Raw genomic sequence first — 22500 nt, 5'->3', positions numbered from 1 at the left:
TATAAACAATGCCTTGGCCCTCGGTGCGTTCCTCGAGGCTCTTTGTGTCCATTTACAACTTGTTAGCTAACAAAAGCCCTTTTTGATGGTATTGCTATGTTCCATAGGAGGCGAGGGCACCACAGTCACATTATGCCCAGGGTCTGTGCACAGGCTTAATTCTTCCATTATTTTCACGGCCCCTAGCCAAACTCTCACGACTTTGGGTAATCCCAAAGACCGTAACAGGGCCATGCTCGTGGTGGATGGAGAAGATTTGGCATGCGCTATTAGGTATGTTACTTCCATTCACATAGAATTGAAGGCTAATATGCGAATCAGAGCGGATTGCAAGCAATGTTCGCATGCAATGATCCGTTCTTTGGTAATAGATGGCAATAGACCACAATTATTGAGAATACCCAAAGGGGATGCTTTGATAGAAGTAGGTAATGCAGAGAGCCAAACGGTGAGGGATTGTAAACTTTATGAACCAAGGTCTGTAAAAACATTCAGTCATGATGTCGCTCAACACTGATTCTTCTTTATTAGAGGATGGAGTGCACTCCATTTCAGGGAGGGTGATGAGAGGCAATGTAGGTTTGGCCACATTGTGGATAATGAGATTGTACGCGTTGTATCTCCTCATACAGCCTTCCTTCGCTTATGTTTCCACAGGGGCCTTGTGGAGAAGAATGGGATGACGAGTATGATAGTATGGACGAGACTAAGCCCTTATGGGGTAACCCTCGTGCAGACGGCATCAGTCTTGCTTGTAAGGATTCCATCGTTGAACGCAACGTAAGTTTGCCATGCCATGTTGCATTTCTGTTTTTTTTTTTTTTTTTTTTTTTTTTTTTTTTTTTTCCACACAAAGCTAAAGCTATGACTAGGTCGTATACGACGCGACCGATGGCGCTATCGTCCTATTTGGCTCCGCCGGTTCCACAGTCAAAAACAACCACGTATATGCTCGCACCCGTGTCATCCTCGGCGGCATCAACCTTGTGGACTATGAGCCGTGGGATGGAGATTACACTAATGTAAAGGTACACCACAATCATCTCTACGCCCTGGGCAGATACTTTAAAGTCGGTATCGTCATTGGCCCAGCTTCCTGGTCAGATGACACAGAAAGCGTTGTACATTCAGCAAGTGTCACTGATAACGAATTCTCGGGTGGTTACTGGGGATATGGGATAGTAGTAGCCTCGGCTAAAAACTTTGAGGTGCTGAGAAATAAAGTGATCTGGGATGGAGAACAAGGAGTAGCCAGGTTCAGTGGCGTACCAGGAAGCAGGTGTCCCAAGGCTCCAGAGAACGGAAAACCTACCGCATTTCTCATTAACCGTGGAAGTGCCAAGGGGATATTCCAAGACGACTTTGTTAATGGTGAAGTTCAGCACAGTAAGTCAAACATGTTTGCATGCGGCATTGCAAGCTCAATTAAGGGGCCTTAGTCATCTGTTTGAACCCCGATCAGGATCCACCGTATAAACCATGGAGATTCAGGGATTCTCCAGAGGCCATCGCTGCCAAGCAAGCAGAGAATCCTACCGCGAACTCGGCATTTGTAAGATCGCTGTACTGATTCCATAATAGCATTGCTGACTTTCGTCTGTAGGACTCTCGCATAGCAGAAGCCCTGGTCAGCTACCAAATGTCGTTGCTTAATTCTATGGATGCAATGACTCAGAAAGTCGAGCACCTTACGAATCCGATCGTCGACGATGCGTTACCATTCGTACACGAACATGAACGCGCCGAAGCGGACAAAAAGGCTAGGCAAGAAGCGAGCAGAAAAGAAAAGGAGAGTGGGAATAAAGATGTGGATATGTTGAATGTCAAAGTAGAGGAACTTGAAAAGAGCGGTAGAAGGTTGAAAAAAGCTTTAGATGGCTTGAAGAGCGATTTTGAAGGTTTATCGGGGAGGCTCAAAAAAAGCGCCGTAAGAAGAGTCAGCTTGTAAACATGGGATCAACCTCTGACAAGTTTACCAGGACGAAAACAAGCCAATCATTGAAACAATTTTTGTTACTTCCCAGAATTTGCTCCTTGGGGCAACTTCTCAACAGAACCTCATCAGTCGGTCATTGGACGGTGCTTATTCTGGGCCTTCTTTTGCAAGTGCCCTAGGGGGGATGGTAGGGATCGCAGTCAGCATTGTGATCGCAAAGCGATTAAGGAGGTGGTGGGTGATGAGGGAGAAGGCTAGGAGCAATAAATGGTCTTGACAAAGGATCAGATAATTCGAATTTAGATGCAATCATATATAATTATCTGTCTTGGAAAGTAAACCGGATTGATCTATGGGATACATTACTCCACTCCGGAGGAGTCTAAAGGAGTGACCGTGCCCAAAGTCTTACCTTATTTGTGGCAAGAGTTTTGAGATCCTATATAGTTCTTGAGATTCCGCCCTTGAAGCTCCCAGTAAAAGACCCTATTTCACCAATCGCGAATTACATACATTCCTTAAATCAGAGACGTATGGAATTTTAACCCATGCAAATTGACTTCAGCCCAGACACGTAAAAGGAAAAAAAAAAAAAAAATTCTAGCAAAATCAAGATAATAAATGATTTGAATCGTCACTGATACAAGACCGGAACTCAAATTACACGAGAAGGAGCTCATCTATACGGGGTAATGAAGTGGAGTCGGAATGATAACTTTCCCGTCCTCTCGAACAAGAAATATAGGCCTTTTCCTGTCTGACTTAGCTGATTGTTCAGGTTCAGATGCCACCATAACTTCAGCGCTGCGGGGGGTACTCTTAACACCATAACTCAGATAGGTAAATAACCGCAGACTCACCATCTGACTTCATTATGCCGCGCCGGTTCGTCTCCGTAGTACATTACATGTTTCGCAAGCCCATCCACATTCTTGACAAAATGTTTCCCATATCTGAAATATCGTCTTTGGTTAGCGCTTGATCTTGAGTGAATGATGCAATTAAATTTGAATTACAAAGTGACAAGGGGCATGTTGGTTGTTGTCGTGTAATGATGCGCGTACTTGGAAGGCACTTCAGCGCTGAGATTTGCAGGCAAAAGGCGATTAGCCACAGGGAAAGGCGCCACAGGTTCGAATTCCTCAAAGTTTGAAATAGGAGGCGTGAAGAACGTGTATGATGCTTGTTCAACGCTGATTATACTCCTATGCGTGATATCTCAATCAGCACGGTCCGTGGCGACAACCCTATAGGAACTTACCAAACACAGCTGTCACCAACATCCATGGTCCAAAACATCCTTTGAGGCTGCACTGGCTGTTCTGCACTTGACATGGCCGATGAAAGACTCGGCATGTACTCATAAGAGTTCGATCCTGTTGAATCTGTAGACAACCTTTTCCTATGTAATGGTCTCGACAAAGGCCCTTTACCCATGGATGATGTTCTTTGCCGTCTGATAGGCCCGCCATCTGTTGATGGAAGGGCGGTCTCAACGCTACCTGGGGACATCAGAGGGTGGTTATGACCGGACGATCTTTGAGATTGATAGTTAAAGTAATCCAGGGAGGACGAAGAGCTGACTGGGCTGGACGGGGTAGAAGGAAGATTCATGTTATTGGTGTGGGGCGTCATGGGCAAAATACCGAATCTTTGTTGAGGTGTATTCGGTAGGCTGTTCGGTCTGGAAGCCGGCTTACTACCCGCAGGAGCTTGCAGGACGGCCCATTTCCTTTCAGCCTTGATGGCATGTTCCCGCACCTCGTCTTGGTAACACGATAACCAGGATCCCCCATACTTACTCTCCCGTTGAAGGCGATTCATGGTATCGGGACTGTAGATCTCGAATGCGACTTTTTGTAGTTGTGAGACCAAGTCGCTGGCGAGTTCACCGGGTGGCATAGCAGGTACTTCATGGACATGTCCGTCCATCCCCACAGCATCTGAATCAGTCTCAATCCTTCGAACCACAAGGGTAGGAGAGATAACGCCCGTTCGAAGTGATTGAAGGACGACAGTCGAGTTATAGCGGATAGAATGAGAGATCGTGTTGAGAGGGATGATGTTTGCAGGGGGGCGAGGCCAATCGGGATTAGGGGGCTGATGATTGCTTGGACCAGACGGAAGGGAAGGGTCGACAAGCCAGATGATGAAAGACTCCCAGAAGCTAGCATCCGCTGTAAATCCCTTCAAAGCGCCTTTCTCATCTGCATATTGAGGGGTCTTGGCACCGGTGACTGGCCGGCCATCAGAGCCAAGAGTACGTGTGAAATCCGGTACGACGGAGAGATAACGAGTTGACGTCGTCTGCGATTTGATACGGTTGAAAAGAGCAACGGTAGTGCCGTGACTGATGGTTACTACGGGCGATGTTAGAATCATTTCAGCTCAGACATGATTCAGAAAGATCCCACTTACATTCTCCGCTCTTGGCCGTGGATCGTTTTTTACTCGGTTTGCTGATGATTTTGATGTCTTTGCTCTCAAAGATTCCAAACACAATGTCGTTTGACACATCTGAAAGAGTCCCTTTGGCATTTCCCCATCCATTAGGCCCTGCATGTTTATTTAGAGGCGCCTTAACCGTTACCAATGCTTTGACCTCTTTCCTCTTAGGGTCATTATCGCTGATATGGAGGTTTTTTCCTGCTACACTTCCAGTAAAAGGTTGGTCATCAATCTTGACTCCCTGAGTGCTGGCTTTTTCATCCATGTTCTTGCCGTTCAGGTCCGTCCAGCTGATAATAGAGTCCTTCACCGCCTGCTCCCCTGTCAAACTGATGTTGATTCTAGGAGGTTGAAGAGGAGAGACGGGACACCCGTCAGGGCTCTTGGCCCACCACCCACTACCAATGAGAATTGCCTGCGGATGAGGTACAAGGAATCGTTTCTCTGTACCATAACTCTTTTGGCCTACTTTCGGGCTCATCACGATGATTTTACGCTCTCCAAAAGCCAAGCGATTAGGAGCCCGAATATATTGTTTGATGATGGAGTCGGTATCTGACGCGCTAGGAGACAGGGGTGAGAAAGAAGGATTCCGAAGTGGAGAGGAAGCGAAAGACGGGCGTTTGGTAAGATCGGGAAGAGCAGATACATCGGCAGCAGCAGGTAGTTGTCTGCTACCTGCAGACTGGCTAACGGGAGTGCCTGAAGATGGCAATGCACGACTTAGGGGTCGGGTCCAATCTTCGAGAGCATTGCCATTCCATCCATCCGGTACGTCTTGAGAGGCTAAGGACGACGATGATGATGCACGACTGCCCATCATCAGGTCACTGAAACTCTTTGTAGGCTTCAAAGGTTGACGTTGTCCAAGCTCTGACGGAGAGATCGTTCCCAGCTGAACTGACGGTTCAACAGGTTGCTGAGCCTGTTGCATTTCAGGATGTGGGATGGAGTAGTAGCCATACTGGGGCATAACCGTGGGTTGATACGTTCCCAACATTGGCTGGGGTTGCTCAATGCCTCGACCGGATTGGCCAGGGTTGACCATACCCGTGTTTACCGACAGCGATGTCATGAAGTCGCTGTTATAAGGGGGGTATTGGACGCCAGCAGATGAATAACTGTTTGGCGTGACAAGGTCGCCATCTGTGTTCGATCCCAAATCAGTACGGAGCCCAGACGGTAGTTCGGAATATGCTGAGGGTGGTTGAGGCTGAGGGGCCAAGTATCCGCCAGTGGTGTCAAGAGCTAGAGCAGGTCGAAACTGGTATTGAGGTGGCGGCATACTATTTTGGTAGCCACCTGTTACACCGACTGAGGCTCTCCCGTTGTTGAATTCTGTCTGAATCCCTGGAAAGAACATTGGCTGAGGGATGCCCATAAGATCAAGCATCCCTTGGCCTTGCATCGGAGTATAGCCTACATTCTGTTTGTCGTAGTCCTGGTAAACTGGGTCTTGATCCCGATGGGAGGTCGATGTATCGTGCTAGAAACGGCATTTCAGTGACTGGCAGGAGCAAAGTGTATTCACATACGTTGTGATTCCATTGATAGGACATGGAGGAACTGTGAACCGATGCGCTTGGGATGGTCGGCAGACTAGATATGGATGTGTACCTGTATTTCCGGAGACGCGCAGGGGGGAGCTTCCTAACGACTGCACTCTGTGGGCGGTTGCATGCATCCACTGACAGATTAGTTGTAGAAATGTGAGGTAGGCTTTGTTGCCCGGCGCGCGGTTGAGAGGGTATATGTGGAATGCGAAAGGGGAAAGGCGGAGCAGGAAATCGAGATTCGAGAAAAGACATGTCAGCTTGTCCGTTCTTTTCCGGCGGAGAGCGAGTATAAATCCAGGCAGACAGCTGAGACCGTCCATTGGACATGGACGCCGTTTTCTTCTACGCTACGAGGGGATGCTAGGAAATGCCGTTGGCAGCAGAGTCACGGGAACATCTGCAAGGAAGACAGGAGGACGAACGTGACTAAGAGACCAAAGATGCGCCCTTTCGATCCAACATAGGAACAACACAAGACAAAAACCAGACGATATAGCAAGAAGCAGGGGACATGAAGAGTTCATATGGCTGAGAAAGACCGGATACTTCCAACTCCTTTATCCCCGGGTGGATGTGCGAGGGTTGGACGCGGCCATTCTTCGCCGTCTGGACGGGAAGACAAAGGATGGGGGAGGGGTCAAGCAAAGACGGCGATCGAAGAGGCAGGCAAAAGGGCACGCCTTGGAGGGATGCTTGGGATACTAGTAGGCAGACAAAGGAGGCTGTCCGCGAACGGGGCAGGGGAAGGCTCGGGGTGACTCGGCCAGGCTGCAGAGGAGACACACAGAAGCTGACTCACCGGCGGATAGGCGCGGGGGCAGAGCAGGCAGGCGGCGGGCAGTGGGGGGCGGTGGGCAAATATGGAAGGGCAGGGGCGGGGAAAGGAGCAGTATAATAAAGGGGAAAGGAGGTGATGTGTCTCAATGTTGTGCAAGCGTCGACTACCACTGCATTACGGTACTCCTACTAAGCCAGGCACGCCGCACATCAGGGCCACGACTCTTCTCGCAAAGCATCCGCTCCCCCCAACCTCCACCGTACGCCAGCAGCCGAGCATTCACACCTTATAGGACAAGGAATATCGCACGCCATAGCTACATGATGAAATTTATATCGTTACTTCTATACATATGCTAGCAAAGCAATAGGCAGACGCGCAGGAATCTACTGGGGCAATGCAACACGCGCCCCTTCTAGAAAGAGAAGATACCAGATCCTCTCCTGCGACCGCCGCCAAATGGATGGCAGACCGCCGCACTGACAAACAGACCAACACTACATGCCCTAGTTAGCCGCCGCTCATAGGTGCCTACACTGCCGATGACTCACGTCAAACCAATAGCAACGGCCACCAATTGCTCGGCCACAGAGAAACCGTCGCTATACGCCGTGGAAGACCCACTAGACGATTCGGCAGCAAAGTTGAAGATACCACCGTTGGACAAACCGGATGGCAATTGGATGAGAATACCAGGCACCGTCACGGGGAAAGATGAGCCCTGTGAGACATTCGTCAGTGATTGTCCAAATTATCTAACCGTAAAGACTGAAAGACTTACGTTGGAGAATCGTCCATAAATGTTACCCATGGTACCAACTACAAAGCTACCAAGAGCAGAGGTCAAATCCGATCGGCCAGGGAACGCTAGCGATGAAAAGTGATTGGAAGTCCATCCAGCACACGAAATAATGACCATCACAGGCTACAAAACGGGTAAGGGCATAAACGAAAGTCTGAAAGCATGTCTCAACTTACCAGCTCTTTGGCCCATAATGGCTGCTGATTTTTGAGTGATAGACCGAGCGAGTACCCTGGGGCACACAAGAAGTCTAATAAAGGATAAGCCTTCGAACAGGCAAGCTGCAGCAGTCCAAATACTCACACCACCAAGCCGACGGAGTTTCCATATACCAAGGGGACCCGTTATAATGAGTTTTCTCACAAGTATAGTCATTTGGATTTAGCACCTTTGCGGAGGATGAGCATTTAACAAGTATAACAAGAATAATTCCGCTCTCCAGCTGACTTACATCTTTATGCGTTATCTTGGAATAGATGACAGCACCCATGGAGATACCAAAACCAAGGAAAAGAGAGTAGATAACACCTGGTTGGTGATTAGACACCGTCTTGATCTTTTGTGAAAACATAATCAACTCACTATAACCAATTCGTACAGCGCCTGCAGTGATATTTCTGGACGCCAATTCCAAAGCGCCCGACAAGACGATGTAACCAGGAAGGATTAAAACTACTCCACCGCTGACCAACGCTGTATAACAGAAAACCGTTGTCGAGGCCAGAGCTGCAGAAACAAAGGAAATAAGTGTGGCAATGGCGATTTCGAATACGTTGGAAAACATGTCATTTCGGGCCGCAAGCATTTGAACACCGACAAGTGTAGCACCGAGTACCATGCACATAAGCGCGTCGATGAAAGAACTGTGACATCTTCAGCAAATATTCTGATTCGACGCCTGACGGATAAGCTGGAAACTCACCCATAGAAAGCCATAACAGTGATAAATGCGGAACAAAGGGCACCAATAACCAGAGTCTGCCACCAAGTATAGTAAACTGGCGTCGTCATCAAAACATCAAGATCTTTGCTAGCCTGATCAACAGACATCTTGTCATGGACGACATTCCAATACAGGTGATGGGTGGCTTGAAGCTTGCCGAGGTCGAGGCCAGTAGACTGTTTCAAGAATTTGGTCTCGGACGTGTGTGTAGCGTCATCACCAAAAGAGACGAGCATAGTTCCAGGAAGATAGACGACTTGACAATTAATCTCAAGCACCCTGGCAGTAGCCTGGATTTGCGTCTCAAGACGGTGAGAAGGAGAGCCAAACCTATTAACAGCAAATTAGCAGTGGAAAATTTCCGTTTAAAGCAAACAAGGCAAGGCGAACATCATCAAGGCACGAGCGAGCTTGAGCAAGAATTGTTGTCTTGACAGAATAGCAGCAACGTGTTGAATAATCTTCAAAATAGTCAATATACGACTCATAAGCGTGGATCGTTGGCACTCACAAAGATCTCCTGCTTTTTCCTAGCCTCCCTCGCCTTCTTTCTCTTTTTCTTTTCCGCTTCCCACTCCTTTCGTCGCCTCTCATCTTCAGTCAATGGCCTGCTGAAGTAATCGGCACCGCCTTTCTCAGGAGGCGTTGATCCCAAAGGCGTTTTCCCGCCAAGCAGCCACTTTTCGGCATTCTTGATTTGCTTTCCGCCGCCTTTTACAGCTGCGATAGGGAGCTGGGCCAATGACTCGAGATGCAAACCCGTTTTGGGACGTTTTTTCCCACCAAGACTCAAAGTACTTTCATTTGCTTTCCGCATGTTCATAAGGTCATCGCTCGATATAGCTTTCTTGCCACCAAAAGAGTTGCCGCTGTCATCCCTGGGAGAGTCGCCGTTGCCGGAAACGGCAGTGGATGAATGAATGGAAGCTGGACGAGAACCCGCTCCAGAACTTGGACGGGAAGGCGGTCGCCAGGGCCCCCTACGCGTCTCATCGTTGACATCAGGAAGTGAGTACCTGTTCAACTGATAACCGGGGCGCCTAGCAGCCGGGGCAAGAGTGGAAGCCGCCGGAGTAGCAGCACCTGAAAGGTTTTGAGTATTTTGAATGAGAGCGCCAAATACACCTCCCGCGTTCTTAGCTGCATCCGGACGATGGTACTGCAGCTGCTCCTTTGCCCTCTGGAAGAAACCCTTGAATCCAGGGGATTCGGGTGTGTCGTCGTACCTAGATTGGGTGCGCGAATATTCGTCGTTTTGACCTGAATTGGGGCCGAAACCTGGCGAGGTTGGAGAAGTCGGATCATTGGGATCCAGCGAACCTTGATAATCGCGGGGAGGTTGGGCGTTGGACGGATGAGGTTGGTCATGGACCGCAAACGCAGGAAGACCTTCGTCTGCCGATCGCCTGCCGATATGCCTCCACGCATGTCTTCCCCCTTTATGAGCTGATCGCTCATCTCCAGACGAATATTCATCTTCAGATCCTCGCCTAGAACTGGCGGCAGAAGTATTGGCAGAATGTTGGTCATTTTGCTGACCATATAATGCTAATAGAGAAGACAGAACAGAAGCTCCACCGGGAACAGCCCCTCCGCCAAAACCGCCAGCCGACGGACCTCTTCTGGGCTCCGGATATCTCGCGGCAAAGGCATCTTGGGAAGCGCTGTCGTGTTCACCACTTCTTCGTTTCTCTTTCTCTTCCTCCTCACCATTGTCATCACGTTTCCTGTTTGGCACTGCTGCACTAAGGGCCCCTTTGACAGCTCCGGCACCTCTCACTCTTCTTCTCAACACACCCCACTTGCCAGTGTGCGCCCTGACTAGATCTTTAGCTGCGTCGTTCTGATTCTCTCTCGCCATTTGTGGAATATTGGGAAGTCCGTCCGTTTCTCCTGGTGCGATATACTGCGAGACATGATCGCGCATACCGTTATCAATGAGATTTGCTTCGTATGTTGTTTCATCGGTATCGTGCCTCTCGATACTTGGGCGCTGAGGAGGATCGACATCAGTTCGATAGTCATAATCTTCTTCGTCGTCTGTTCCATGGCGCGTAACGCTTCCACTTGCACTGCTTTGTCTGCTAAGCTGACTTGGGGGACGTCTTCGGGCACCTGTGGTTCCAGATTTGTGCCTCTCTAATGCGTTTCGGAATTCGTCAATATTACTGGAATCAAGAGTGTGCGGGGAACCTGGGGCAGGCTCAATAGGTTGAAGCTGGACGATATGGGGATCAGACGTCCACTGGACGCGTCGCGGAGTTTTGACACCTCCGCCTAGGTGCTGAAGATTCGATAACGCTGGACGAGGAGAGGCTGTCTCAAGCGGGGGGGAAATATGGGAATGAGGAGAACCCGCAGGCATGGAACCGTCGTTGATACCCGAGATGAAAGACTGGCCATCATCGTTATTGATGGCCTCCAACTGTAAAGTTGGTGGCGACGTGTCGCTAGGAGGCTGGAAGGGATTGTCGGGAATAGACATGGTTGGATGAAGAGCAGTGTCGAGAGAGATTCGGGTAGTCGTCACGCGTTCGATAAAGCCGTCTCAGAGGGAAAAAAATAACACGAATATCTACGAGAATACACGGATCGCCGGCGAGTCGCGAGTTAATTCAGAAAGATATCAAGAATATACAATGATTGTGACAGGCTATAGCAAAAATCAGTTGGCACCTAGAGTGGATATCGAAGCCGCGGCCTGATGGATGCTGGCGATCGAACATCAAATTGTTACTGAGTACTTACAAGTTTATAGACCTGCTGATGATGACGATGAAAAATTGGGTGGCTTGTGCTTGTAGCCGAGAACACAAGCTATGCTATGTGCTATGAGAGAGTGGTGTGGACCGCGATTCGCCCAGTGACGACAAACGTGAGTTGTGGGGCGTGGGATAAGGCTGTGTGCCGGGTGCCGTAGCACAGCTAACAGGGTGCCGCAGTGAGATAGGACGTAAGAGCACGGAATGAGTGTGTGGGGATAGTATGGTGAACCCTAACAGGTGACGATTCACGCTGAAGGCTATAATAGGACAAAACAGTTGTCGAGGACAAGATGGAAGATGGAAGATGGAGGATGAAAGATGAAAGACGAAAGCACTTCTACAGGGTAGCGGCAGTCGCGTTGTTGCAGGGTCGCAATGTAAATAATGGTGGAGCGGGTATCCGAAAAAAACCAAAAAACAAACAAACAGCCCAAAAATGAAAGGGTGGTCGGCGGCCGGCGGGCGGCGGAAGTCGAGTTCTGGACCTTCGCCACGCGATGCAACAACGATAATTCAACCAAGAGGCGAGAAAACGAGCGTGTTTTCGTCTGTCGAGGTCCTTACTGGAAGTAAGCTATGACTCTAGTGACTGCTGAGCACTGGACAACTGCTCTTGGGTCGATGGTTGATGGTTTGTTTGCATTTGCAGTTTGCGGCCTTTTCATTGGACTCAGTTTTAGGTGTTCGGTGAGTGGCGTTGTTCTGGGGTTTTAGGGTTATGACTTGCCGATGATGAGCGTGACCGCGGGGTATCGGGGGAATCTGGGGACTTGGGTATCATCTATTCATGCTCCACAGAGTACACCACAGCGCAGCACGCATGTACCAATAAAGAAAAAGACTTGGAAACGAGACAACTTCAAATCGCATCAAGACGATATATCTACTACTATTACACTAACTACTGCATAGTACAGCCCCTTAAGAGGGGCCAGCCAGCATGCATCCATCAACCACCTTAGCCACAATCCCCAGCAGCAGTCAACAAACAACAAATTATCAAATTTACTAAACAGCCAAGTAAACTGTATAAATCAAATTTAGCAACCCGGGGGCCGTAAAGGTCGGAGGGCGGACTTCAGTTTTCATACTTCAAATATTTACTTCTCACTGCGCTTTTTTTGCTCCCTGATAAAGTCTCTTCTCTTTTTCATCATCAATAACAGCATTTCCCAGAACACACAGGTATAGACATAATAGTAATAATGACACACCTTTTACTGCGACTGGACACCGACGAGGCATCTGCTCCTATCATCATCCACTACCCCCAATAATGATGATTAATATTTTCGTTCGGTTAAGTGTCAACCCCATCATCAGCCATCATCGTCACCAGTAATCGCGTTCCAACCCTGTTTCCTTCATATTTTCCACATTTCATATTTCGTAGTTTAATGCTTCTTACTCTAGTAGTAGGGTCATTATATAGTGGATTTCGCCGTAACGCATTCAGGAATAGGCTCTCCTCCTCCAACCTTGCCCATTTATTTCCCTCTTCCACTTGCTGACTTCCTCCTCTTCTGCGTTCTCATTCAACAGACCACCGCTTGAGACGACCAGGGTATGAATGCCTCGTCAGTGAGCGAGGGGGCGACCCTTATTGCGACGTTAACTGTCCTGTTTTGAATTATTATTAGAAGTTAGTTGGGGCCTATCGATATTCCTTGTCTAATGAAATAAGGCATGCACAATTGCACTTATTATGTAAGGAAACCAAAAGTCGGCCCCCGCCGCTTCTCAATGAAGACATGAATGATGCACATCTCCTGGACTCCTGTCTGTCTTCGTTGTCACCTGGTTGTTTTCGCCCAGACGCTACGGAACGCGCAACAACTACTCGCCTAGCCACCACCGACGGCCCTGCATTCTAGCGTAAACGGCGTCTTCTCTCAGCTTGCAGGAGTTCTTTATCAATTGTAAACCTGCTGGAAATAACGCACAATGTGGTTGAGTGACGCGCAAAGTGAGTCCATTGCCGTCCTTGGGGCTCTTGACTGCTGACTTCTTTTCATTCATTATTCAGAGATCGGCATCGCCCTTGTGGCTTTCGGCATATTCTTCCAGTTCTTAGGTATGTCTCATGCCGTGAGGCTTCTGCTCGACATGGTGCTCATAGACGCGCAGGTATCATATTATTCTTTGACGGCCCTTTCCTTGCTCTGGGAAACGTCAGTATCGCCGTGAACAACTTTGGTAGACAGTGGAATGGCGAGGCTAACTTACCAATTTACCATGACATTTATAGATCTTGTTCCTTTCAGGACTTCCTCTTATTATTGGCTTAACGAAGACTTTTTATTTCTTCTCGCGACGTGAGAAGTGGAGAGGAACCCTTTGCTTCTTTGGCGGAATGTAAGTCTCACTATACAAGATTGGTTACCTATGGGGCGGTTCTCGACTGATTCCCGGTGAGGGGTGGGATGTCATGGGAAATTTGCTGATTTCTTCATTTACACAGAATACTCGTTTTTGCCAAACGGCCAATCATTGGGATCATCATAGAATTTGTGGGGTTCATCGGTCTCTTTGGGTTAGTTTTGCGCGATCATCGTCTACGCTGTTTTTTCCTGACATCTTGGGTACATAGCTCCTTTTTCCCTGTTATCCTTCAAGCTCTCCGACAAACACCATTCATTGGGCCCATTCTGTCTCTACCGTACATACGAGGTGTGAGTGCTCCGGAGACATGACTCCCAGCCATATCTGTCATTGCTTACCATATTTTCACAGGCTGCAGACAGGCTAGCTGGAGTCCGACAAAGTGCTGTTTGATGTTTGCAGAAAAAAAAGAAAAGGATTAGATGTCGCAGTCAGAGGGTGACTGTCGATGCTGCAATGAATAACGTTGATTCACAGCCGTCGGCAAGAGTTGGTCATCTTGGGTTTATCTGCATCCACACGTTGAGGCATGATCACGATGTTGCCTGGCAAACCACCATCTAGCACGAATACATTAATCCTGATACAGACAACTGATACTGAAGCAGACAAAAAAAGTAAAACTCATATAGACAACTCGAGGGCGATGAGACGAGAAATGTTGTGATAACCAGAAAATGAAAATCAAAGTTTTGTGCGAGAAAATCTATGTATGGTTTGACTACCCTCCAACGTCCCAACAGTACGGTCGCTCTTATCTCCGCTTTTTTTTTTAAAAAAAAAATCAATCTCTCGTGCGAGAAAAAGGCTGAATCTTGACAACGCCGGTTGTTTATTGGAACACTACCGATTTTGACGGTTAAACCCTTGCCACTGATCTTTCCCTGTGTCTTCCCAAAGAGGCTTGAAAGCGTCTTCAGCGAAACCACCGGTATCTTTCGGACTAGCTTTTATGGGAAGCACCGAGGCGTGATACGGCCTTTCCTCCGGCTCGTCTCCCGTAAATTCTTGATTTCTGTGTCGCCACTGCCCTTCCTCCCTTTGCTGATTACCGTTTGGCACGATGGGTTGGATCGGCCTGCCTGTAAAGCTGGTGCCCATATTTGGCATAGGCACCGACCAGCCTTCATGCACATGACGGGCGACTTCAAAATCCGCGCCTGCCGATCCGCCTCCGCCTCCATTACCGCTACCGCCACCGCCACTGGGACCAGCGCCATTGATCTTGGATATAGGAGATGTGGAGAAAAGGAAACCGGCATTCGGCGGTGGGGTGTTCCATGAGGAGGCCGGGGCAGGAGGGGGCATACCGGCGGCTGAGACGGATGTTGTGGCACATGGTGGGATGGGGCGATGGACAGGCGGCGGTAAGGGATTGTTGATTGTCTGTGCTAGTTTGGCCTGTGGGAAGAACGAAAGAGGTGCAGAGTCAGCGCGACGTTGTTCTTGCAAGTTTGTGTGGTGAAATGGGATATGGAAAATAGAGAAAGAGGCGAAAAGTTGGGCAAGTCGGGGTGGGAAAGCGGGCGAGAAAACTCACATGAAGGTCTCTGATGTCGTTCCCCTGCTGGCCTGCGTGTAGACCGCCTGAGATGGTGGCGATGAGGTCTTCTATGCTGGCCATGGCGAGTATATGAAAAATGACAATGTTATTAATATAAAGGACAAGAAGCCTGAGGAGCGGATCGATTATTGGATGTTTTATTATCGGCTGGGCCATCCGGATCTCGGGTTACACATTTCCTCGCTCCTTTGTATCATTGCAAAATAAATTAACACCGTTATTAACGCCCGATCTTCCGGATCGGCGATACTTGGCGACAAAACCTATAAAGTATCTATGCATCTCCATATATACAATACTCTACTCCAGCCCCTCTCTCTTCCGCCAGTCTCTCCGAACAGCTTCGCACCGCTCCGCAAGCCCCTTGGGCAATCCCAATCCATCTGCCTCTTCCCACCGATCAATCTCCCCGTACCCGACCTTTGTGTTGCCCCATCTCTGCGCTCGAACTTCAAATTTTTGTGCAGGTACTTGCGACGGAGAGAGGAGGAACGCTGCTGGGATAAGAGCCGCGTAGAGCATTGGCAGAGCGCCTTGGTCAGCATAGACAGGGTGGTACGGTGAGCCAAGTAATCGGCACTAAAGTAAGATGGAACATGTTAGGGCATTCTTTCTTGGCACGCGTGTCCAAAAAAATAAAAAAATAATTTACGTACGATATAAAAGGACAGCCAGTACCAGAACCACTTGAACTTGATCCACCAGGCCCATGCTCCCAATCCAGCATTGAAAAAGTTGGTGGCTACACACCCAGGTTCTATTGTCAGTACCCTGACTCCCCTGTCACCATCTCTTTTCGTATTCTCGTCGTTGAATTCTCGATCAAGCTGGAGCATCACCATATCACCCATGTATTTACTTGCGCCATAAGATTCGTCATAATCCAAAAGCATGTAATCGTCAAGAGGATGATTGTTTAGCTTTGACAGCGTAGCGGTGCCCGAAGAAGTGTAGACCACCCGAGGAGCAAAAGGAAGTCCGGGAGGAGAGCGGCGAAGCATAGGGAGTAATTCACGAGCCTTTTTGTCCGCAATGTTAGCAGCTGACAAATTTGAAGAGAAGGAAAAAAGCATAGAGTGGGCGCACCATTATGTATGGTGCAAGGACGTTTGTACCCCAAACGAGCCCTCTCTCTCCATCTGCACTCTTTGCGCCCTTGATTTCAATGTTAAACTGTGGCTGGCTAAGGGCAATAGCCATGCCGTCTGTGAATATTTGTTTTGCAAACTTCCAGTAATCTATGCCACTGAAAGCGCCCATGCCTGCGTTGAGGAAAAGACAAGTTATGTGAGGGTAGCTGGCTACAGTCAGCCCACGGCGCGTTTTGTTGTTATGTTGTCAGGACACGCAGACTTACCGATTCCTAACACGTTCAGTGAATGCAAGGATTCCATTCTCCCCGCCGGGACTGTCGAGATTGACACCTTCCCATACAATCCTCAGGCCTTCCAGCCAGCCTTCTTTGGCGGCCAAACCCTTTTTCTTCCGCTTCTCCAGGTCACTCTTGTGTTTTTTCCAAAGTATGTCGATGGCCTCTTGGGCTTTGGCTCCTGATCTGCAGGCGAGGATAAGAGTCAGAGTCGTCTCAGGCATAGAGATCTTGGTGGGCTGGAGCGGGTTGCTGCGTATGGAGTCACGCATTGACGGGGGAAGAGCTGTGGGCTGGGGTGTGGAGGCTGGGATGGGAACGGTGGAGGGGAGGGAGAGGTTTGAGAGAAGCTGGTGGCATATACCGAGACCGTACCCGCTGTTTGCGCCTGTGACGAGTGCGATGACTCTATGCGGGTCATGGTGTTGCTGAAAGCTGGGTGTGTCGAGCATGGTGTGCGGTGTGTATAGTTGTATATACATACGGTATATAATACGGGACGCGATGTAAATAATTGAATATTCTGTGGGGGCGTCGCCGCATCCGCCCGGCGGGGATTTAACTCTTTCTCGCGTTGGACATTTCCAAAGAGTCTCACGCTGCTCAGCTGCGATGCCCTTATAGCCACACCACCAGCACTCATGAACACCCTGAGTCGCATAGACTCCTACTTCTCCGCCATCGCTTCCCGGCCAACAACCCACCCACCACGCACCCCGCCACGTCGCTCTCGCCAGACAATCTCCTCCATCAGCGTCCCACCACCCACAGCACCACTCATCCTCCGCATAGCGCTCGTCCTATGGAGCGTCCTCCTCACTGTCTGGAGGAGCTTTGTCGGAGAGACACGTGCGACCCGCCGCAGGGGACGCCGCTCCCGTCGTAAGCGTCTTGCCGGGCTCAGAGAGCTCGGCGAGCGGGTTATGATCACTGCCGGGATAGCGTCGCTCGATACTCCGCAGGAGCACACAGAGGGAGACGAAGGCAGTGAGGATGACAAGGAAGACGGGTGGGTCGATCCTGTCACCAGGGGACCAGAAGGCTCGGCAAGTTTGGAGGAAGCGCCGCCCGGGGAAGACGAATTCGTGTCGGCTAACACAGCCTCGACTGGTACCGGTGCAGCAGAGGTAGAGGAGGAACCTGAACCTGACCCTGATGAGATGACAGTGACAGCGAAAGACGACAGACTTGGAGGTCCTGATCCCAACTTTACCTTTCGCCTGCGCTCGGCACCCAAGAAGGAGCTGGACGGTACAGAGACTGCTGTCCATTCACCCGGCCACAAGCCGATTCCTTCATTCCAGCGGCCACCGTCTCCCACCTCTATACTCAACAACCCCATTACCCCGTCTCCGCCGCCGCCGCCGCCGTCGAAAACTGTAGAACCATCGCCCAAACGTCCCTCTGGCACCCGTCTTCTCGCGAACCCCATATCAACATCTCTCCTTGACCCGTCTGTCCCCGCGCCAGCGTCCAACGCCGATTCGTCGTTGTTCCGGAAACCATCCCCTAGGCCATTACGCCAGCCCACAACTCCGTTCCATCTTCAAAAGACACTGATCCTTGATCTAGACGAGACGCTCATACACTCTACGAGCCGACCAATCCATTACCCTGGTGGTAGCTCTGGCGGTGGTGGGCTGCTGGGTCTTAGTGTCGGGGGTGTGTTTGGCAATGGAAGGGCCAAGGAGGGCCATACTGTCGAGGTGGTGGTGAATGGGAGGAGTACAATGTATCATGTATATAAGCGCCCTTACGTAGATCATTTCCTTAAAAAGGTATGGCTCTTTCCCCTGCACGTTTTTTTTTTTTTGTATTACAACACTGACAACGCTGTAGGTCGCGTCTTGGTACACACTTGTGATCTTTACCGCCTCCATGCCTGAGTATGCGGACCCCGTAATCGATTGGCTCGATGGCGGCCGCAATTTATTTGCCAAGAAACTGTACAGAGAAAACTGCCATGTGCAGCCCAATGGAAGCTACATCAAAGACCTGACTCTGGTCGAAAAGGATCTGAGTAGGGTGTGTTTCATGGACAACTCGCCCGTCAGCTACAGCTGGAACAAAGGTAGGTTTTTCACGCGTTTGCTGTTCGTCTGCGATCCGTCAAGCCTGACCGTATGGGTACAGCAAATGCGCTGCCAATAGAAGGGTGGACGTCTGATCCGAACGACGAGGCGCTGCTGCATTCGATTCCGGTACTGGACAGTCTCAGGTTTGTGAATGATGTGCGGAGGGTGTTGGGCATCCGGGGGTTTAGCTAGAAGCTAGAGGGACAGGGGATATATGCATTGTTTCCTAATAGTCGTGTATGCATGGACGGTGTTTTCCGGCCCAAAACGCGCGGGTGGAGGCGGAAGTGGGCGGGGAATTGGGCGGCGGTCTTTTTGTTATGGTGATTGATCGTCTCGTGCAGCACATTACTCTCCCGCGAACCCGCCGAGATGCCGCGCCCGCTCCCCCTCTCCCTCCCCATCGCGCCGCTCTCCCCCGCGCTCCACGCACACGTCAGCGCACTGAACACCCTCGCCCTCTCCCTCGCGCTCCTCCCCGCCGCCGGCCGCCACCCAGCCCGCATACCGCTCACCTCCAAAGCCTCCCTCCCCGCCACCCTCACAGACACCCACCATGTCCTCGTCTGCCTCGGCACAGCGGGCACAGGCGGAGACCGTGGAGAGGGCGAGCAGTACTGGGTCGACATGTCGCCACACGAGGCGGCAGACTATGTCGATAGACGGCGAGAGAGGCTGCTGCTTCAACAGGCGCGGGCCATGGACGGGCTGCCAAGTGTCGAAGAAGGACAGCTGGAAACTGCAGATGGAAGGAAGGAATTGCGGCCTTTCCATCCCGTGCTCCACAATATACCCGCAGCTGGGCCGTCCGAACCAGAGAAACGTTCTGCGGTAACTGGCTCTGAGCATCTTACTGCGTCCGTCACAGAGTCAGCCGAGCCATCGGTAAAGCATCAGTCAGGACAAGTCGCTGGAAAACCAAAACCGGAACTGGCTGCTAATGGAAAAGCCAAATCCTCCTCTACGGCAGTGACTCCATCTGCCAATCACGTCACCGGCCCAACGACGACGGATGACTTGATCGAAATCATGACAGAGGGCGCTGCAGCTGACGCTCAGGGAAAAAGTGGTGCGGAAAAGGACGAGACAGTGAGTGGTATTCCCCTTGAAATTCTGACAGCCAGAGATGTTGAACAGATACATGTAGGTGTTCAACGAAGAAGGTTTACCATTCCACGAAATTCGCGAAACTCTTAATGGCGAAACTATCGGGTCGTTACCGCCTGCAGCTGGCGATCCAACTGCCGACATGGGGGACTTGCCCAAGGATGAAGAGGACGACTATTGGTCAGAAGACGCCGTCGCCAGAAGGGCAGCTCTCCGCAAAAAGATATTCCATGAAGGTGAAGAAAGCGATGATGAAGAATTCATTGAACAAGTCCAGCAGCAACCGCAACTGCCAGACCAATCGCTCCCTTCCGATCCACCAGCACCTAATCCACAATCCTCCCAACTCCCTTCTTCCCCATCATCCCCAAAAGCTGAACTCCATCCCCATTCAATCCTTCGCCATCACACACCGTCATCACAACAACCTAAATCTATACTCAAACCTCCTATTCACAAGAAATCTGTGACATTTGATCCCTCCATCCCACCTGCATCCCCCGATTCCTCCGACATTGCGCCCTCGTCAATAAAGCCGCACAAGTTTGGGTTTCCTCTGCCTCTCGCAACGGATGACGATCAAGACTGGGCGCCCAAGCCTGTTCCGACGATCACTGAACCAAAGCCCAAGGCCAAGAAAGAAGATGGCTTTGCAGGATTCAAAAAGGGCTTCCTTGGCCCTCCTCCGAAAGTCCTTACCGCTGAGAACGACCAACCATCTTCCTCGAGTCCGCCCCATCCCACCGTAATCTCGGGACAAGGGCCCCCACCTGAATCCGCTCAGGAGGCTTTGAAACCGAAGAAGAAGTCGCTTTTCGCTCAACGTCTGGCTCACTCTGAGATCGACGCCTCTGCTCCTGCCACTTCGTCTGGTACGCCAGCGACTGCTTCTCCCAGAGGGATCAATCTGCCTAAAATGGCGGAAAGCAAAGGTACTTTAGCGATCAAAGGGGCTGTGGTCGAAAAGCCGGCGGCGATACCGGCGATAAACCCTTCATCGCCCCATACAGCCGGCAATATCGTCGAACGACATATCACCCAGCCAATGGCTTCATCGTCCACCCCAACGCAGGACTCCTCCTCCTCCGCCGGAATATCCGTCACGGAGCAAAAGGAAGACGACAGCGGAGATTCATTTGCCGAGTATAGTTCTGGCTCTGAAGACGAGTATGATCTTGACGATGCTCTTCTCGCACGTGAAGTTGCCCTCGAATACCACAGACGGCATGCTTACGCGTCTCTCAACAGGGACCCCCGTGACGCTCCTTATGAAGAGGATGATAATGGCGCGGGTGTAATGCTTGGTCTTCCGAGGATCAGTGATTTGCAGGGCCAAGGCGGCGGGCCGGTGATCACCAACCCAACCCCGGACGATTTGAGGCGTTTTATCAGGGTTGGGAGACTGGAAAATGGAAATCTTGTCTTGGCACCCGGCCAGGAAGGATTATCCGATTCAGAGGGCGATGCTGAGGAAGAAAAACAAGGCGAAGAGGACGATGAAGAAGTCAAGGAAAAGAGAGAGAGGAGATTGGAGGTAAAGAAGCGGAGAGAGCAAGTCAGGAATAGACTCATGGGCTTGCCTGTGGAAGGAGACCTTGAGCCCCAGAGTAAGAAGGACGGTGTTGATGATGAAAGGTTAAAGGCGATGTTGCCCCCTGCTATCCAAACAGAAGTAGCAGAGAGACAGGATGCGCCTATTTCATCCGCGCAAGTAGACGTATCAGTCGAGGCCGGAGACATACCAGTTCCAAAGAAGAAGGTATCACGTTTCAAAGCGGGTCGTCTGGCCGGCGCTCAGTAGTATAAACGCATTAAAAAAAAACCAAAAAAAAAGTCATTTTATATCCACGTGAAGTTTACAAAAGAGGTGATGATATAATAAAGATTAATCTATGCATAACACCAGTACAACAGGCCCCTTAAGCTGCTTGGCCATCCGTAGCAAAAAGCTTGTCCAGTCCCTCCTCCACATCTTTAATCTTTCCAAGTAAGATCTTGATCGCTTCCGGCACCAGCTCCTCTGGGCTGTACTGACCAGCGGACTCCACATTGACTAGATGGTGTTTTTTGGTTAGCCGTATTCCTTAAAAATCATGGAGCTATATGGCTGAACGCACAGATGAAATGATCTCGTATCCTGGCGAGTTGAACAAGATCTTGGAATTCGGGATGTCTCAACACTTCCCTCGACACGGTATCCTTCCTTGGATTTTTGACTACACACTGATCCTCTCCACTCTCATCTTTTTCAATCTCAATAACGCCTGGCGGGAAACATCCTTTGAATTTCTGCTGATGTTCTTTCGGAATCGGGCCTCGTAGGATAATATGGGGTAACAATCGGTAGGAGGCAGTGGCGACTGGTGAAAACTTGGCGTGATCGGCTCCTACGCCCTTCCTAGCGAAACAATGCAAGTCGACCTGTTGGCCGGGCCGCAGCTTGACGAGCAAGATATCGTCATTCACTGGCCTCGGCGCCTTTCCCTTGAACTTCTTCTTCTGATCGCCCGATGGGACCCATTTAAGCATACCAGAGTAGACATTGCTGTCAAAGTACATCTTCTTTGGGTCTGTTTCGCTACGGTCGACATTGGGACGTCGATCACAGCGTACTCGAAGATCGAATACAACGGTATCGTGCTCGTGAGGCTGAGAGTTGGCGGAAGCTGTACGAGACATCAGCGAGTATCAATAGATAGTTGTGGATGCTCTTACGTCGATATCTGAGCGAGCGAGGGTCAATTTTGAGGGGGACTAGACCGACACGGTGACAGA

General features: G+C 50.1%; 9 protein-coding genes; 4 read left to right on the top strand and 5 right to left on the bottom strand.

The window, feature by feature from the left end:
- CNAG_01172 (hypothetical protein) overlaps nt 1-2611 on the top strand; it is a 2758-nt gene extending 147 nt beyond the window's left edge. Inside the window, exons 1-9 of the mRNA XM_012193642.1 lie at nt 1-23; nt 108-273; nt 322-477; nt 532-607; nt 658-780; nt 873-1386; nt 1440-1552; nt 1604-1927; nt 1980-2611. The exon at nt 1-23 is cut by the window's left edge and continues 147 nt beyond it. Coding sequence (XP_012049032.1) covers nt 1-23; nt 108-273; nt 322-477; nt 532-607; nt 658-780; nt 873-1386; nt 1440-1552; nt 1604-1927; nt 1980-2213 — 1729 coding nt within the window. The 3' untranslated portion in view covers nt 2214-2611.
- CNAG_01173 (hypothetical protein) lies at nt 2362-6851 on the bottom strand. The gene is made up of 7 exons (XM_012193641.1): nt 6740-6851; nt 5920-6103; nt 4355-5870; nt 3198-4296; nt 2953-3141; nt 2797-2889; nt 2362-2740 (listed from the first exon to the last, which is right to left on the bottom strand). Exons 2-7 carry the CDS (start codon nt 5941-5943, stop codon nt 2617-2619), a joined length of 3045 nt encoding a protein of 1014 aa, XP_012049031.1. The 5' UTR covers nt 5944-6103; nt 6740-6851; the 3' UTR covers nt 2362-2616.
- Nucleotides 6852-6978: 127 nt separating this feature from the next.
- Nucleotides 6979-11908, bottom strand: CNAG_01174 (hypothetical protein). XM_012193974.1 has 11 exons: nt 11212-11908; nt 8975-11116; nt 8854-8924; nt 8443-8793; nt 8103-8383; nt 7972-8048; nt 7824-7908; nt 7697-7770; nt 7500-7643; nt 7270-7439; nt 6979-7215 (listed from the first exon to the last, which is right to left on the bottom strand). The coding sequence occupies exons 2-11, from the start codon at nt 10946-10948 to the stop codon at nt 7134-7136; spliced, it is 3309 nt and encodes a 1102-aa protein (XP_012049364.1). The 5' UTR covers nt 10949-11116; nt 11212-11908; the 3' UTR covers nt 6979-7133.
- Nucleotides 11909-13013: 1105 nt separating this feature from the next.
- Nucleotides 13014-14342, top strand: CNAG_01175 (hypothetical protein). XM_012193975.1 has 7 exons: nt 13014-13194; nt 13255-13302; nt 13356-13399; nt 13477-13583; nt 13690-13761; nt 13819-13900; nt 13962-14342. Exons 1-7 carry the CDS (start codon nt 13173-13175, stop codon nt 14001-14003), a joined length of 417 nt encoding a protein of 138 aa, XP_012049365.1. The 5' UTR covers nt 13014-13172; the 3' UTR covers nt 14004-14342.
- Nucleotides 14109-15320, bottom strand: CNAG_07438 (3-keto sterol reductase). XM_012194262.1 has 2 exons: nt 15151-15320; nt 14109-15011 (listed from the first exon to the last, which is right to left on the bottom strand). Exons 1-2 carry the CDS (start codon nt 15232-15234, stop codon nt 14454-14456), a joined length of 642 nt encoding a protein of 213 aa, XP_012049652.1. The 5' UTR covers nt 15235-15320; the 3' UTR covers nt 14109-14453.
- A 104-nt stretch (nt 15321-15424) lies between these two features.
- On the bottom strand, nt 15425-17060 carry CNAG_07437 (3-keto sterol reductase). XM_012194261.1 has 4 exons: nt 16532-17060; nt 16261-16471; nt 15831-16193; nt 15425-15753 (listed from the first exon to the last, which is right to left on the bottom strand). Exons 1-4 carry the CDS (start codon nt 16993-16995, stop codon nt 15475-15477), a joined length of 1317 nt encoding a protein of 438 aa, XP_012049651.1. The 5' UTR covers nt 16996-17060; the 3' UTR covers nt 15425-15474.
- Nucleotides 17061-17086: 26 nt separating this feature from the next.
- CNAG_01177 (nuclear envelope-endoplasmic reticulum network protein) lies at nt 17087-18879 on the top strand. XM_012193976.1 has 3 exons: nt 17087-18321; nt 18383-18614; nt 18677-18879. Exons 1-3 carry the CDS (start codon nt 17185-17187, stop codon nt 18808-18810), a joined length of 1503 nt encoding a protein of 500 aa, XP_012049366.1. The 5' UTR covers nt 17087-17184; the 3' UTR covers nt 18811-18879.
- A 27-nt stretch (nt 18880-18906) lies between these two features.
- CNAG_01178 (nuclear envelope-endoplasmic reticulum network protein) lies at nt 18907-21641 on the top strand. XM_012193977.1 has 2 exons: nt 18907-19707; nt 19766-21641. The coding sequence occupies exons 1-2, from the start codon at nt 18991-18993 to the stop codon at nt 21524-21526; spliced, it is 2478 nt and encodes an 825-aa protein (XP_012049367.1). The 5' UTR covers nt 18907-18990; the 3' UTR covers nt 21527-21641.
- Nucleotides 21345-22500, bottom strand: part of CNAG_01179 (DNA-directed RNA polymerase I and III subunit RPAC1) — a 1705-nt gene continuing 549 nt past the window's right edge. Inside the window, exons 4-6 of the mRNA XM_012193978.1 lie at nt 22441-22500; nt 21843-22391; nt 21345-21778 (exon numbers count right to left, since the gene is read on the bottom strand). The exon at nt 22441-22500 is cut by the window's right edge and continues 67 nt beyond it. Coding sequence (XP_012049368.1) covers nt 21645-21778; nt 21843-22391; nt 22441-22500 — 743 coding nt within the window. The 3' untranslated portion in view covers nt 21345-21644.

Source organism: Cryptococcus neoformans, chromosome 5 (assembly GCF_000149245.1).
Source record: "Cryptococcus neoformans var. grubii H99 chromosome 5, complete sequence".
NCBI lineage: Eukaryota > Fungi > Basidiomycota > Tremellomycetes > Tremellales > Cryptococcaceae > Cryptococcus > Cryptococcus neoformans.
Note: the sequence above shows the minus strand (reverse complement) of the source record. Positions and strands in the feature narration are given on the sequence as shown.